Raw genomic sequence first — 18,264 nt, forward strand, 5'->3', positions numbered from 1 at the left:
TTTCCAAAATATGCATTCTAAAAAATGGATACTGGTTAGTCAAATCAAATGTTACTATTAATTTTAAATTAACCTTGGGCTTTATTTTATATAATTTGCAGAGAAGTGGATAGGTACTGGGGTAAGAGGTGGTACAGAAGATCAGAACATGAAGATTAGGAGCTAAGAATTTCCAGATCACCTCTAACTTCCACATCACCCTAAAGATGGATTTTTCTAGACATTACTCCTAAATATTTGTAGAGAAAGAATGACCAGATCTCAATGGCCCTGAGCTCTTATCAAAATTAAAACCTGGAACTATAGCCAAACTTACTATTTATTGAAAGATACAGACTTTTTCTTTCAGTTGTGAAAATTTCCCCCCATCTTTTGCCAACCTGAGGTAGAAACATTTTTCCAGCTCCAAAAAGGTCACCAACAACTTTCATGCCATTCATCAGAGGCCCTTCAATTATATTCAGAGGTCGAGGATATTTTTCCTTGTTTAACCTGGCTTCCTCAGTATCCTCAATAATATGTTTTTCAATGCCCTACAAAAAAAAAAAAAAAAAAAAAAGAAAGAAAGAAAGAAAAGAAAAAATTAGGAAAAAAGAAAATTACACAAAACATTGGCTTAAGTCCAAACAAAGAACGAATCACAGAAATGCTTAAGAGTGCAGGTTTGGGAACCTGACTGCTTGGGTTCAAATCCTGCCTCCTCCTATCACCAATGCAGGAAACCCATTAAGGCTCAGTTTCCTAGATTACAAGATACATAGTACCCGCCTCATATGGTTACGCTGAGGGTTAAATGAGACACCTATGTAAAGTGTAAAGTACTCAGTAAAAGTGAGCTATAAGTGAGAGAAGACGTACTAATAAGTGAAGTTCAAATTCATAATAAAATGCACTTTTTATTCTAGTGGTTTACCAGATTATACATTAATAAGTATCTCCTGTGAAATCAGTACGTCTTCTCACTGCAGTGCCAGGGGCCAGGGAGGAAAGACAATGGGCGGGGCCCTTCGGTGAAGTTCAAATCCATGGAGCCTCCACTGACGTATCCAGCCTTCGTATCCAGCCTTCGGTGGTCAAGCCCCAACCTCCAGCGGCCCCAGTTAAAGGATCCCTGAACGTCGCTGACTAATTCCACAACTTGAAATACGTGCATCTCAAAAAGTTAAAAGTTAAATTCCAGAGCCAAAAAAAAAAAAAAAGAACTGCAATTCTCCAGACTCACAAATGAGGAAACTGAAGCCAAGAGATTATTTATCTTGCCTAAAATTCCAGTCATGAGCAGAAGAGCCAGGACTTGCTTGTGATCACATGACAGCAACTTGATCTAGGACAGCGCTTGTCGAGCACAGCGCTGCTGGCATCTGGGCTGAGTGATTGTCACGCAGGCCTGTCCTATGCCCCGTTGGACGTTTAGCAGCGTCCCTAGCCACTGGGTCCAGAAACACCTCCCACCCCCAGTTGTGACGACAAAAATTATCTCTGGACACTGCCAAATTGGGGTGGGCGGGAGTCTAGGCAATCTCCTTCGCCAGATGCTGTCAGCAGCACCCCTGCAGCACATCAGACACCCGGGAGGACGGCCTCCACCCTGGAGTCCCCACGCATGCAATCCCCCACGCTCACCTTCACGAGGGCATACTCCAGGCGTTCCTCAATAGGGCCGTTCCTCCACTCATCGGTCTGCACGACCTTTTTCCCTCCTTTGACATGAGTCTGAATTGAAATTAGGACACAGAGATGGAGCCAACAGGGCCTCACTGAACTACCTGGCAGCAGAAATTATGCCTGATCCTTCTTTTATATTTCCAGCCCCTAGTAGAGCCTCCAACATGAATTAATATCTCAATAAATGTTTGAGGGAAGGAGAAATGTTTCAGGATTTCAACTTTTAGGAGAGAGACAGAGTGAGGCTCCGTGTTTCCTTTCCTTCTTTCCTAAAAGATAACTTAGGATAAAAGGTTTACAGGATAGTCAGAGCTCTACCCCACATGTGATGAGCTTTTAGAGCTCTCAGCAAGGACCATCACTACCCACAGGTATGTGTAGAGGGGCTATAATGAAGCTAAGGAAGCCATCATCCTGGTGCTGGGCACTAAGAGATGCAGGACACGGCCCAGGCTGCCCAGGACTCTGTCACATCGTAAAGGACGTGGCCCTGTAGCTCCAAGAGAAAGCGTGTACCAAGGGCTGAACGAGTAGATGATACAGACTAGACCCGGAATTTGGAGGAAGGAGTGATCCTCACAGACTGGGGTGAAGACAGCCTTCGCAGAAGCTGAGATTCAGCAAAGGGACAAGAGTGCAACGATCACGCTGCACAAGGTGAATTGCTGTACTACCATATCTGTTTTCTCCATCTCACTGGCGGGACCAGTTGCCCAAACCAGAAATCTAAGTATCATTGTTGAATGTATATTCACTCCTCACGTTCAATCAATCACCTAGTCTGAATGATTACACCTTCCTATTATTTCTCTCTCCCCGCTTTCACTTTCATAGTCCAAGCACTAACTGGTCTCTGCAGCCCATAATCACCCTGGTCTCCACGCGTCTTCTGCACAGTAGCCAGAAGGACCTTCCAACATGCAAATCTGGCGAAACCACCTCGTGTGAAGAAATTCAGTTAAGTTCCCTACTGCTCTCACGGTATACTGCGACTCCTTTCTGTGCCACACACTGACCCCGGCTGGCTTTCTCCTCTAGCTTCCTCTTCTCCTGTTCCTGCAAGCTCAGCTACCCTGAACATTCTGGTTCCTTACACTCTCCATCATCTCTTCACCTCTGCGCCTTCATCATCATTCATCTGACACATATTTATTCAGCGCCTACCGTTTCCCTGAAAATAAGACCTAGCCGGACCATTAGCTCTCGTGCATCTTTAAAGCAAAAATTAATATATGACCCAATATATTATATTACATTATATTATATTATATTTATATTATATTACATTATACTATACTATACTATACTACACTATATTGTATTATATTATACCCAGTCTTATAGTAAATTGAACTGGGTCTTATACTAATTTCAGCTCCAAAAGACACATTAGAGCTGATGGTCTGGCTAGGTCTTATTTTTGGGGAACCACGGTAGCACAGCTCCAGGCCTCAGCCAGAGGCACATATGAGTCCCCCGCCAGGGACCAGCAGGCCGCCCTCCAGCACCAAACCTCAGTCTGGCTAATTCCTGTTCAGCTTTCAGGTGCCTCTATCCCCCATCACAGCACTTACCACACTGCACGACAACGGCCTTCGTACGTTGCTGCATGTCTCAGAAACTGTGGGCTCTGGAGGGGCACAGCCCCTTACTCGTGAGGTCTTCTAAGTTCAGTAAAGAGCACAGCCCAAACTCAGAGTTCAGTCAGTACTCGCTAAATAGTTTAATACTGAACAAAACTGGATTTTTCTGGACCAGTGTTTGTACAGGACAGTAGAAGCCAAGTCACAGTGCCAGAAATCCAGGCTACGGAGTTTGGATCTAACCTTCCAGGCAGGTGTGGGGTCAGGGGTGGGGGACAGCACAATTCAAAGTTCTGAAGCTGCAGAATTATATCCAAAGGAGTATTTTTAAGAGAACCCCACAAGAAGGAGAATGTTTTAATAGCCCATTATAAAGGCCTGGAATACACTGGTGGTAACAGGAAGGGAACAAAGGGCTGAAGCTGAAGTGCTACCTGAAATAATACCACAGGGCTTCCTCTCTTACACACTGGAAAACCTAAAAAGGAGAGTCATTAAAACAAACTTCCTGCAACATTATTCACAATAGTCACGACACGGAAGGGTCCATAGATGGATGAATGGATAAAGATTTTATACATGTACACAATGAAATATACCTCAGCCATAAAGGAAGAAATGCTGCCATTTGCAATAACATGGATGGACTGCAAGGGCATTACACTAAGTGAAATAAGTCAGACAGAAAAAGATAATTACTGTATGATCTCACTTATATGTGGAATCTTAAAAAAAAAAAAGAATCCGTAGATACAGAGAACAGATTGCTGGCTGCCAGAAGTGGGGGTGGGAGGTGGGAGAAATGGGGGGGGGTGTCAAAAGGTACAAACTTCCAGTTATAAAAGAAATAAGTTTTGGGGATGAAATTTACAACATGGCGACTACTGCATATTTGAAATATGTATTACATTTCTGCAAGTTGCTAACAGAATAAATCTTAAAAGACCTCATCATAAGAAAAACATGTGTAACTATGTTTGGTGATGGATGTTAACTAGATATATTGTGGAGATCACATTTCACAATAACACAAATATCAAAACACGTTGTACACCTGAAATTAATATGTCAATTATACCTCAATTTAAAAAAACTGAAAAAAAATCACCAAAAAAATTACAAAATTCATGTTATATACTCTGACCTCTATTGAAGGGAAAAAGCACAAAATGAGCTGTGTGGCACTGGAGAGAGAGAGAGAGACAGAGAGGGAGAGACAGAGCGAGAGGGAGAGAGAGAGAAGAAAGGCCGTTGAGGACAGTCACATCACTGGATACAGATAAACACCATTTGTTCCATGAGCCACACAATCAGGCAGTTCCTGCCTGTGGGATGGAGTCTGATGTGTAAAAACAGGGCAGAGTGTTCCCAACACCCTTGCAAAAAGGACTTGGTGTGTTTTCACAGAAAAATACAGTGTGCGGCACATAGGGGGTGGAAAAGGTCAATGTGAATAAGAACAGTGGCAAGTGACACAGTGAGGGCGGCTGAGGGCCCTGCTGACGCGCGGGGTGGCAGTGAATGAGCACAGCCCCGCAGATGAACATGCTTCAGGAAATCCACGCTCACAGTGAAACGGCACCACCCAAAGCAGCTATTTCACAAGCACAGGGTGGCATGCGGAGCCCACCTTGCTTCCCAACTAGTCATTCAACAGGACCGTCTCCAGGACCTGAATACGAGCCGCTGCACAGTTTCGCAGTCAGACCAGACACCAGACACACTGGCAGCTCATCAAACAGAAAGCTACCAGGCACACCGACCCATCAGTTATCATGGCCACCTGACTACTCCCTGTGTGTGTATCCAGGAGCTCCTGCTTCTCGGGGTCCTCACGATGACCTGTGCTTTGTTTCTGACATCAAGGGGAATGAACTGCTCGGGAGAAAGCCAGAGAACGAGACTTCCAGTGGCAATGAGAAGGACCAAGGCCCAGGTAAAGAACAGATGACATTCTTGCCAGAGAAGTATCCAGAATATTCTCTCAACCCTACATCATTCAAGAGCCGCCCTATTCAGACCAGAGATCCTGCCAGTCCTGCCCAAAGGGGCCTTGATCTCTATCAAGATACTGTTTCCTGAAGAAGCTCCCTATGAATTAGCTGGCACCATCAGACCTTAAACAGCCAGACAATTTACTCACCACTGGTCAGTCTGTACCAAATTAGGGGAATTATTTTTCAATAAACTCCTTATTCCCCCAAAATAGGATTAGACTGTTTAGGAAGACGGAAGACAAGCCTCTTTCCACCCTTTTCAATAACGGATCAGACAGGAAGTTGAGTGCAGGCCTCATCATTTAATAACAAAAAGAGACAATCATTCTCTCAAAAGAAAAAACAAAATTCCTCAGCCCCTATTTGCCTCATAATATTCCTGCTTTTCAAGTTCCATTTGCACTCCGGGTATCCTGGGAGTTATTAAAGTATATCTGCTCTGTAATTAATTCCATTAATAGTAACAGAAGTCACCTTGAATGTAGACAGTTAGCCTTCTTGACAGAGAGGCCAATGGCTTGCAATCAGTCCTTGTGGTTCCATTAAGAGGGAAGCAATTTCTTATACAATGGAGTGTTAAGCTCTTGTAATCACTATTAAGATTTCCCTCGATTATGCTGTGTCCCAGGAGCAAAAGCTCTTGGCAGCTCAGTACCATATACAGAAACAAAAACTTGTAAACAAATGTTAAAAGTGAACACAGACAGAGAAGAGTCAGTGACATAAAATACAAAGCCAACAAAATCTTAAATGAGAATAGTTTTATAAATAAGAAGCCCCATCTTTCCTAAGTAGGAGTGCTGTCTCATGGGGATGATGGAGGAAATGGTGAAATAGCACATCATCTCATGGGTTAATTAAGCATGCTCTAGTATAAATTCACGAATATGGAAGCTGGGATGCCCTGCTGGCCTTAAGCAGAATTCTGTCTTACTCAATTATTAATGGAGGGTCTCCCACCAAGTGGAAGATGGGCTAAGACAAAACTGAATCGTGTTTCAAACCCATGTCTTGATGTTCAGAGAATATTAAAGGGCTAAGCACTTTGTCTACATGAGCAGAAATAGTCATGGAAATGGGAAAAGAAACCTGGGGACTGCTTCTTCTGTAATGAGCTGAGAAGCAGAATTTGATTATACCTGCAATGACAGACCTGAGACATTCTGTCCTGAATCCACGTGAGAAATGTGAGATGTTGTCAGGGAGTTGAGAGGAGGGGCATGTACTCAAGCAGAGGCTGAACTCCAATCAGCTTTGTAGTTTCAGAAATCTAAAGCTGGCCACCCATCAGGCTGGGACATCAAGGACACAGTTAATCCTAAATGGTCCTATCCTCCTTTCAGAACATTTTAGTGTGCTGCGATGGAAGAGGAAAGCTTACCAGTTCTGCCAGAGTTAAATTCAGATTTCAATATGGAAAAACATAACAAATGTGGCAATATACAAAAAAGCACTTTACTGCTTTCCTATCCTGATGTATGAGGAAAATGTCTTCCTTTGCCATCACTTTCTGAAATAAATTAAAAAGTAAGTTTTTTGAGGTAAAGATCTCATCTTTCCTTAAACTTAATTTGAGGAAGCAGCACCCATTTAATGTACCTGGGACCACCCAACATATAATAAGCGGGAAACAAAGAACGGACATTTGGATTAACTATCATTATTCTCACGTCTGTGGAGTAGATGTGGGCAGACCTCGAGCTCTAAACTGCAGAGATGCCACAGATGGAACAGATCCTAACATATACAAATGTAAACATGTAACAATGGGGACCAGGCAATACACAGCCACACACGAAAATCCAAAATAACCAATTTAAATTGTGAGGTAGTAAATTATCTAATAAAATGGAAAGGTGCTCCTACTATACTGATAAACAAACAGGTTATCAAAAAGGCATCTAGAACATAGTTCTATTTTTGTAAATACGTGTGAGTGTGTATGTGTGTAAACACACCTAAGATACATATTCATTTGGGGGGAAAAAGAAAGTAACCCATGACAAGAAGGTTATAACAAAATCTTAACAGTGGTTGACTTCAGGCAGTAGGATGATGAGTGATTTTTATTTTCTTCTTTTGCTTATCTGTATTTTGTAAATTTTCTAGAATGAATATGTGTTACTTTGGTATGAGAATTACTAATTTTACATTTTAAAATAAATGGAAACATAAATTCAGAATCCTGAAGCAGCCTAAACACGGCCTATTTCTCCTTCCTGGCCCTCCCGAAAACACTTCCTCTGGAACTCCCTGCAGAAATCTTCAGTGATCCAAAGACATGAACCACTTATCTGCTTCAATTCTACAATGGCGGTCACTGCACGTGAGCGATGAATTCAAAGACAGTAAAGCCCCCATCAGGACACCTTCTCTCTACCTGGGCATAGCGTAAGAGCTTCTCAGTGGCCTCTGGGTCTTTGTTCCAGATGAGATCTTCACAGAGCTGGAGAAGTTCCTTATGGATATCGTCATACACAGGGAGGTTTCCAGCATTCACTATCCCCATGTCCATACCAAACTAAGGGCAATACAAAGAACAATGAGCATTTTCAGTGACTGTCTAAATCAGGGGTCAGCAAACTTTTTCTGTAAAGGGCCAAACAGAAAACATTTAAGCTACTGTCTCTGTCGCAACTACTCAGCTGAGCAGCAGCAGCATAAACGCACACAGACCACACGTGAGTGGCTGCGGCTTCTCTCCAGTAAGACGGTCATTCACAAAAACTGGCAGCAGGCGAGAGTGGCGCTGCAGGTTTGCAAACCCCTACCCCAGGTAAGAGCTGGTTTCAAAGGGAACAGGTGTTCTACCATACCTTGATTGCATGGTAAAGGAAAACCCCATGCATTGCTTCTCGAATGGCTTCCATTCCTCGGAAGGAGAAGGACAAGTTGGAAAGACCGCCACTTATTCTGGCTCCAGGTAACGTCCTCTGCCAAAAATTTAAAAAGTGAAAAGATTCCCCTAGTTTTCCAAAAGCAGCAATCACATAACTTAAACTTTACATATAAGAGTGGGAAGTAAAAAACAGATCAAGTTCAAGGTTCCCACCACACCTTGTGAGACTATCAAGCATTAGCATGTACGCGGAACAGGAACTCTTACCATGTTTCCCCAAAAATAAGACCTAGACAGTCCATCATCTCTAATGCGTCTTTTAGAGCAAAATTAATATAAAAACCGGTCTTATTTTAATATTTATAATATAATATAGTATAGTATAATATAATATAATATAATATAATATAATATAATATACCAGATCTTATATAAGACCGGGTATAATTAATATGATATAATACCAGGCCTTATATTAATTTTTGCTCCAAAAGACACATTAGAGCTGATGGTCTGGCTAGGTCTTACTTTCGGGGAAACACAGTACATACTGTTGGCTAAAGTACAAACCAGCTCAAGCACTTAGGAGACAGCTCCCATGACCTATGACTATGACCCAACAATTCCACTTCCAGGCTTATGCTACAGAGACACTCATGCACATGGGCCCAAAATACACATACAACAATGTTCACAGCAGCCCTGCTCACAATGTCCCAAATCGGAACAAACCAAATGCCTATCGACAGCGGAACAGTTAACTGTGGAGTAATCACCCAATGGAATAGCATACAGCAATAAAAACGAACAAAAGATAGTTACAACACCGATGAATCTTTAAAGTGAGGTTGGGTAAGGAAGAAAGGCCTAAGAATCTTAGATTCGATGAATCTCAGAAAAAGGCAGAACTACACTGTTTACACAGTCGATTCCTGGGATTTGTCGTAATTATGTTCTATAAAGTCACCACAAACCCTGAACCAGGAAACACTGAAAACCACTGTTCCTGAGGAAATACAGGATTAGGTTCCTGTGAGCCTCTGGTCACAAAATTTTCATCGATTGATCAATATATAACCTTGTTTTATGTGTGTTTCCATTTAAAGACACCTGCTTAATACATATTGTTGATTCACCATCAACAATACTGAGCGCACAGCCAACAGCCATTACAACTCATGTCGACACAAAGCTTGTGTGACACGTGTTTTCTCCTAAGGCACATCACAGCCTTCTTGCTCTAGAAGCAGACAGCACCTCAGCACTCTGCTCAGGGGTCACTTAAACAGAGAAAGCCATCATCGAGAAAAAGCTCAAAAACTGAGAAGTTGGACACTAAACGGACCATGAAAAGGACACTTGTTTACAGAATGAGAACTGAAACAAGCAGCAGTGTCATGCCCTTTTTGACTTCATCTGAGAACGTGTGGGTCGGGCCACTCAAGTTTTTCACCACTCTGCATGTGGGTATGTCCGGGAAGGACTGCAAAAGCACCACGAGTGTTGCTTTGGGGTCACAGATAGACTTTAGCGAGTAGATAGAATTCGCAAATTCAGAATCCATGGATAATTCAGATTGTCTGTAACATATATAAATGATCAATTTATAAAGAAAAGCAACAAAACTTAGGAGGAAGGTGTAATCAGAAAGGGAGAGATGAAGCACTAGCCATGTTCTATTCAGGACCTAAGTGAGAGCTATTGTATGCTTCATAATTAATTATTATACTCTGTATTTTTTATATATTCTCCAATGTGTATTATACTTCAGTTTAAAATAGCATACGAAAGAAAAATAATAAAAGGCCCTAAATTTCAGAAACCCAATTTACTACCTCAGCACACAAATGTCAACATTCACACATATTAGTTCAAACGAGTTAGGGAGCCCTGTGGTAAACTGGAGCAACGTCTTGGGGAGAGGAGAGCAAATGCCCACACTGACCTTAATGATTTCTGCTGCACGGATGAAATTAACGGCATACAAGCTGTGCTCCTCCATCCCAGTACCAATGGTGAGGATGTTAGGGTCAAAGATGATGTCGTTTGGATTGAAGCCCAGTTTTTTCACAAGCAGATGGTAGGCCCGGGTGCACACTCTGACTTTGGTGTCTGTTTCTGTCGCCTGGAGAAAGCAGCAATAGATTGTAATTTGAAATAGAAAAATAAAATGTTATCTGTGAAGACCGAAGCACATTTCCCTTGTCGAAAACACTTAAGTACCAATGCGGGGATTTCATAAAAATCCAAATGCCTAGCAGCCGCTAAACATTTTTTCAAATTATCTCAGAGGAGGAATTGGTTTAAAATCCCTTTGTGTTTTCACCAGCACAACAGCGACTCGGCTTCTGTAAAAATGAAATCTTATATGCACATATATTTATTAATATACCATGTATATTAATAAATAGGCCTCTGAAAAATACACGCGTGATGAGGACTCAGACTACAAAGGGACAAATTAAAAGCAAATGTCGGGCAGCCGGTTGGCTCAGTGGTTAGAGCACAGTGCTCATAACACCAAAGTTGCCAGTTCGATTCTCACATGGGTCAGTGAAAAACAACAGCTTGAGCTCAGAGCTAAGCCACCAGTGGTGCGGCCGGATGGCTCAGTTGGTTAGAGCGTGGGCTCTCAACAACAAGGTTGTTGTTTCCATTCCCACATGGGATGGTGGGCTGCGCTCCCTACAGCTACGATTGAAAACGGAGAAACGGAGACTAGCCTTGGAGCTGAGTTACGCCCTCCACAACTAGAGTGGAGGACAATGACTTGACATGAAGCTGATGGGTACTGGAAAAACACACTGTTCCCCAATATTCCCCAATAAAAAATTTTTAAAAAGCCACTGTCCCTCCTCTCTTAACCCGCCACCCAGGCAACAGTGCCAGAGCTCTCTTGGGTCTTCCTGCAGGAACTTCCACGCCGATTCAACAATATGCGTGTACTACCCACCTCCCTCCGCACCCACCTTAACAGCAGCTGGTTAATGTGTGCCTTAAACCGTCGATATAAATTACATTAGTACTGCTCTTCAAAACAGTGACACCAGAGGAGAGCACTGACTCCAACGAGGCTCAAAGCCCAACCGCCTCCCCCATCCTCAGAATCAGGGCCTACATCTCCCATTTCACTTCCTATCGTTTGTCCCCTCAGACAGACAGAGAGGTACATACACCGAGCGCACACTGTGCTGTGACTTGTGAAACAACTGAACGCCCAGAGTTGGAGTCTTGGGACCAAGAGCAGCTTATGTTCCTCGTATACCTGTCATAAACCCCCACCTCTGAGGGCAATCTGGAGAAGTCTGCTTCTAACACCAAAGAATTTAAAATATAATCCATCTTGTGAGGAAAAGACCCAAGAATAGTAATACTCAGTCATTTAATCTCAGCCAGGGAGTGATGACCTCTCTGCAACTACTACAAAGGAGGCCCCTAAAATGCAGAAATGTTTGTCAGAGAGAGTCAGAGGAGGAAATCTGAGAGTCAGCTCCTAGGCTTGGGGCCACTACCTTGAGCAAGGTAAAAATAAAGGGAAAACTAAGAACCACTGACTTCAGTTTTCCAGAACTATTCATAGTTGTGGTGCTTACCCTACTGGAAAACACATGTTCAACTGAAAAACAGTATCACTTTATCTACACTGAATGAAAAGGCTGGCTATGTGACAAAAATCTAAAAAACCACTACTGAAAGAAAAATAAACCAGTCACAACAATAAAACAACACAAAGTACCTAGGAAAGATCTCCAGGGTTCCTATTTAATGAAAATGATAAAACTTGATTGATAGTAATTGGAAAGACATACCATGTTCCTGAGTGACAAATCTCAATAATGCCAAGGTACCAATTCTTCATTATTTTCTAGGTTAGGATTAATTAAATTTTAATCACTATTCCAATGGGGCTTTATTTCTCTATAAATTGGAAAATTATTTTCAAATAATTTTAACATAGGAAAATGTGTTGAATATAATGAATGCACAGGATAACATCGATTATTCGTTCATATAGTTTACACATGTACAAACAAAAAAATCATAGTCTATTCTGCCATTATGTGATAATTGTATTCCTGGGAAACCTTATCAAAAATTGTTATATGAAAATCATCATTTCAATTAGTGAAAGACACTTGAAAGGTGTTCTGTACTTTGTTATTTAGAGTTAAAAATAACAATTGATCAAAACTACTAACATCAACAAAAAAAATAGAAATGATTCCTAGTGGAAGTCTCAGGACCAGCCCCTCTGTCAGATCTGGCCTTGACCATGCAGTTTTGGCTGTAACACAGACCACAGACATAAACCACGGACAGCAGCCAGATACTGAAACAAAGGCAGATGTGAGTTCTCGCTCGCAACAGTGGTTTTCGTTTCAGAGAGTTGCTTTCTTCTTTCACCAGTGGTATCATCCAAGCAAAGCAAATCAACAGCATCAAGAGAATTCAATCGACATAAGACATGCCTTTATACCAAAATATCTGTACTGCTGGATTTTTGAACTGTGCAAGCACATGAATTTTTTGCTTTGCTCTTTATAATTTTTAATACCACAATTCTATAATGAGTATGTATGTCTATAATCATATAGAAAAATTATTTTTAATGAGAAAAAGCAGTTTTTAAAAAGCCATCTTTAATTCCACTACCTTACTCTAACAATTATTTTTCTTTACTGCATTTTCCTCCACTTTTTATCAAATGTAGTTTTTACATAGTTATATACAGTGTCCATATAATTTTTGGTTTTATATTTTTAATTTATATTTCTAAGCACTGTCATGCTGCTCCATAATCTTCATAATTAATATTTAAATAATCTGGACAATGTCCAACAGAGTGATGTAACAAATAATCAATTGCTCTTCAGTTGGGCATTAAGGTTGTTATATCTTCAGTAAAACTGGTGAAAAATCTTTGCATACATAGTATTCTTATGCTGCCGAATCCTTTTATTGGGATAATTTCCCTGAAATGAGATCATTAGCTCAAAAGTTATGAACATTTTTCTTGACTTTCAAAAAGCACTGTCCCAGTTTATACTACAGTCGACAATAAACGAGGCTTTCTGCTGACCACTGCTGTACCAGCAGACAGCGATCGTTTTTGTTTCCTTGTACTAACTTAGGAAGGAAAACGTTGCCTTAATATAGCTCTACTATGCATTTCTTTCATAACCAGCAAGGTAATTTTTCCCCCTACATTTTCATTTGTGATCACATTCAAATCTAAACGGGGAAAGCTTATTCTCAAACAAGATCAGGCACTAACACTATTAACAGACAAAGTGTGGGGATAATCCAGGATATGGAAACTCGAATCAGTCTTCAAACTAGGCTCCATCTCGGCCTAGACATTTGACCTCGGCTCACAGTAAAATAGGACAACAGCTACCCCAGGTGGCTACTGAAAGAACTCAATGAAATAAACTCTGCTGGTAGTTTTCAATGAGATTAGACATAAAAATCACCTCTAAAGCTTTAAAATTACAGAAACCAGGTCTCACCCCAGACCACAGAAGTCAGAAACTCAAGGACTAGAGTCCAGGAGTGTGCTTGTTTTTTAAAAGGACAGGCAGTCTGCACCCTTCCCTGTGGGAGAGTTCTGCTTTACACAGGTTAAGCACCGCAGATCTGCAAAGCACACAACATTCCACTCTCATTCAGAGCTGACCTTGCTTCCTACTTCACTGAGAAAACACAATCAGACTCGCACCAGCACCCTGCCCGGTGCCTGCAATCTAAGCTCTTACACCTTCCTTCTTTCTTGCATGGCAAGCAAGCTGCCTGCCTGCCCTCCACTCACACACTGATTGCCAGGCCTCCCAACTCCCAAGGGCACAGACCTCACAAATGCCCCCTTCCTCTCCGGCATCAACTCCTCCCTCTCTCTACAAGGTCATTCCAATCAGCTTGCAAAATCATATTGTCACATCATCTATCTTCTCTCTCTCTCTCTCTCTCTCTCTCTCTCTCACACACACACACACACACACACACACACACACACACACACACACACACACAAACCCTTTCTTAACCTCATATCCATCTCAGGTTTCCACCCTATTTCGCTGTTTCCCTTTACAGCAAAATTCCTCAAAAACGTCATTTACACCTGCTGCCTCCAATCCTCCTATCCTCTCTTGAATCTACTCCAATTAAGCTTTTATCTCCTTGGAAACAGTACACCAAGATCACACACTAGCCCATTTCTAAATCCAGTGGTACATTCTTGATCTCATCGACTTGCTCCACCCACAGCTCTGTAAAATAGTTCCTCAAGCCCTTCTTGAAGCTTGTTCCTCACTTGGAAGCCAAGCGAATCCTCCCTTCTGGTCCCCACTCCTCCCAAGACCTCCGATGGGGTCTCCTCTCCTCCCCAGCCACGGACACTACAGCCCCCAGGCTCCCTCAGTCCTAGGGCCTCTTTGCCACAGCCACTCCTTTGCTGAACTCAGTCACCCTACTTTAAATACCATCTACATACAGATAATCCACAAGCAAGGGAATCCTATCTTCAAGGCTAACTTTTCCCATGAAACCAACTCATCTACACATATGCACACTCCACATGCCACCATAAACATGGTCTGTCCAAACCCAAACTTCTCCTTACCCAAGTCTGCTTTTCTCACTGTCTTCCATCCTTTCAACTGCCCCGGCAAAAAACCCTGCAATTGTCCCTGAGTCCTCTTTCTTTCACAACACACAAAGGTGGGAAGGCAAATCCCACTGACTCTACCTTAAAAATATATCTGGAAACAGACGAGCAGAGCAAATATCAGAATTGGAAAATAGGAGGGAAGAGATAAGAAAAGTAAGCAAAACATCTTATATCTGCATAATACACATGACAAAGAGATAAATCAATTCATGGAAACTTCCAACAACTGTGGCCGTAAGTTTCCAACCTGAGCACACAACATAATGGATACCTCATCTTCACCAGATTTCAGAACACCGCGGAAACAGAAGATCCAAGAAGCATCCAGAAAATGGGAAAATAAATAGGTTTCCCAAAAAGAATCAAGGATTGGAACAGCAATAGACTTCTTACCAATACCAGTGGAAGCTAGAAGATAATAGATTAATGCTTTTAAAACACAGAGAAATAATTTCAAGTATGCCTATACCCATAATTGTCAATTAAATAGACAGGTAGAATAAAGCCATTTTCAGACATGTAAGGTTTCAAAACTATTTACTGCCACGTTTTCTTTTGCAAGAAACTACCAGAGAATGCACTCCACCAAATGAGAGATTAAACCAAGAACGAGGAAATTATGAGACAAAGAAACCTTAGAAAGAGGCAAGAAGAATTCCCCAGGATGATGGTGAGGGACATTTCAGGGTGACAGCTATGCAGTCAGCCTACTGAGTGACCTTCCCAGATCGTGTCAGGAGACAAGAAATTAAAATGACAGTCTACTGAATGTGTTTGGATACACTGGATATTGGATATTAACACAACTAGGGGATAGTTTGAAGATGAAATATAGAAGAAACAAAGAAAAATAAACTAAGTATTAACTTCATGGGCAACAAATAGAGTGCAGAAAAGGCGAAGGAATCTGGTAGGCTACCACGTCTCCGCTTTTCCACTGCTTAATAAGAGCACCAAAATAGCTTAACGTATGGGGACGATGGGAGCGATAAAAGGAAAGATGTGTGGAGCAGAGGCAGAGGCTGGTGAAAAGCCATATGCTTAACCACTGTAGGAAAGCAATAAATAGTAACTAAAACTAGAACTTCAAGATAGGAGGTAAATGCTACAAGAATCACCTAATAAAGCTGCAAGTGGTTGCCTCTGGGGACCCGAAGGGTTGGGGGCTTCTGTTTTTCATAAAAATGTTTACAGAACTTTGTCTCTTTAACTATCTGCATATACATCTTTGGTAAAAATAAAAACTAGGTCAAAATATCCCACCATACTGAACTAGTAGTGGAAGATGGCTAGACACTTCCTTTCAGGAACATTTAACAACGTGTGTCAAATGTTAATTGCTCCCTGTGACCTGGCAATCCTACTTCTACAGACTGACTGAGAAAATCACTGTGCGAGGAGAAAACAGCTGCCAGAATTAGGAGATTCATAGGCCATCGTTCATCTACTAAAAAATTAGAGTAACTTTAATTTCATTCAATAATAGACTAAGTAAAACCTGCATACACTGGAATATAAGGCATTCATAAAAGATGGAGTTATAATCTGTGGAGTAAATTAATATTTACTAACATGGAGTTAGTAAATATCCTGTGTGGAGTAGGGGGAAAGAGTTACAGAATGGCGAATGGAATCTCGTTTATGCAAAATTCTCAATTTGATAGAACCATTCCCTGCATGCCACAAGCCTTTCTCATTTTATTCAGGTTTTCAAATATTTCTTTCTTCTTCAGAGAGGCTTTGGTTTTACGAGAGACAACTTTTCTAAAACAGCCCACCCTTCCCTGACAGCCTTCCCTGGAACCTTTACCCAGCCATTCAGCACAGACCCGGTGAGTGATGCCAGATCTCCCAGGTTTGAATCCTAGCACCTGTCACCTATGTGACAACAGTGAGTCAGGTAATGCCTCTGTGCTTTGGTTCCTCAGATGGAATACAAAAATAATAAGAACATTTACATATATCCAACATTTACATTTTGGGAGGAAAAACATTTCACGTGTGCAGTGTGCCTGCTTGGTAAAAGTAGAGGTTCAATACATGTTCACTATCAAAAATTATCTCTTTTTGCACTCTTCTGAATTTGAATTTTTCTCAAGATGAAAATATACCTTTAATAATTATGTATGGTGCCAAGGTACTGGACTTATCAGGGTGATCACTTCGTAAGTTATATAAATAAATGTCTCATCGTCATGTTGCACACCTGAAACTAATACAATATTGTATGTCAACTGTAATCAAAAAATTTTTAAAAATTTTTTAAATGTCTTCTGTACAGAAATAACATTTTTGTTTAAAAATTTTTTTCAATTTAAAAATACAAAAAACAGAGAAAAGAAAAAGGACATATAATCCCACAACTCGTCAATTACATAAATAAGTCAACATGTCCACATCTGAGACCATCTCTACCTTCTAGTTAACTACCAAATTTTTTCCTCTGCTTATAGACACACATACCAGAGGTACCAAAAAAAAGTACACATTTTAAGAAATGTTATCTATGTATTACTTTTCAAAGTTGAATTGAATTATGGTAGCAACGTGTAGTATGACGTTCGCTCAAAAGATGGCGCTAGTTAAAGGAATGCTAGCATCAGTCATTGTATCGCAATTTTAATAGTTTTTTTCCTTTCTTAAAATGTGTATACATTTTTTTTGGTACCCTCTGTATATCCATATAAATTCTCTTTTTATTAAATACAACTTGTTTTGTTTCACTTCCAATACATTGTAGCCATGATTCCATCACCTCATTCTTTTCAACTGCTCAGAGTAGTTGTGTGGCCTGGAGCAAGAATAAAGCATTGCCCTATTAATGGGCATTTATAGTGGTGCCAACTGTTTGCTGCCACAATGCTACAAAGAATGTGAATACATACCCTTACATACTCAGCCTATTATAAGATTCCCAGGAGGGGCTAAACATAAGGCATGGATTTTTTTCAGTTGTGTTAAATACTGAATAGATACAAAAATATTTATAAGTCACGTGAAGTATAAAACAATGCAATAATTACTGCACACCAGTTGAACTATCATTGTGCTTGAAGCTTCCCGTTGCCCTTCCCTGATTCCATGGTGGAGACACAAGAGTTGTCGTTTATTAATCTTTTACTCATTTTTTTCTATTTGATAAAAGAAACTAGTATTGCCTTATTGCTTCATTTTTTTTTTAATTTTTTAAATCATTATGAAATGTAGTATCTTTTCATACATTTATTGGCTATTTGTATTTCTTCTATAAATTACTTAGTCATTTTCTTTCGGGTTGATTAGGGCATTTTACTTTCTGATTTATAGAAACTCTGCATGTTACTCTGCATTAACCCAATGCTATTACTCATGCTGCAAACAGCACCATGTCTTTCACCACTAAGTTTTACATTTTGATATATTAATTTTCTTTCTGCCTTCCCAAGTTTAGATGAATATTTTCCCATTCTTTAGAATTCTGTTTTTTAATTTAGATCTTTAATTGATATAGACTTTATTTTAGTATATGAT

The 18,264-nt window shown here is 40.7% G+C and overlaps 1 protein-coding gene across 6 annotated transcripts in view; it reads right to left on the reverse strand.

Annotated features, from left to right (window-relative positions):
- Positions 1-18,264, reverse strand: part of MTR (5-methyltetrahydrofolate-homocysteine methyltransferase) — an 84,795-nt gene that overhangs the window by 33,545 nt on the left and 32,986 nt on the right. For all 6 annotated transcript variants that reach the window (XR_013992617.1, XM_081038870.1, XM_081038872.1 and 3 more), the window contains 5 exons: positions 10,030-10,209; positions 8,062-8,178; positions 7,626-7,766; positions 1,624-1,713; positions 381-533 (listed from right to left, as the gene is read on the reverse strand). Coding sequence is in view for 5 of the 6 variants with exons in the window: in XM_081038870.1 (XP_080894996.1) it covers positions 381-533; positions 1,624-1,713; positions 7,626-7,766; positions 8,062-8,178; positions 10,030-10,209 (681 nt within the window). In the remaining variant the exon portion in view is untranslated. The remainder of the gene's footprint in view (positions 1-380; positions 534-1,623; positions 1,714-7,625; positions 7,767-8,061; positions 8,179-10,029; positions 10,210-18,264) is intronic.

This window comes from Rhinolophus hipposideros (assembly GCF_964194185.1).
Source record: "Rhinolophus hipposideros genome assembly, chromosome: 26".
NCBI lineage: Eukaryota > Metazoa > Chordata > Mammalia > Chiroptera > Rhinolophidae > Rhinolophus > Rhinolophus hipposideros.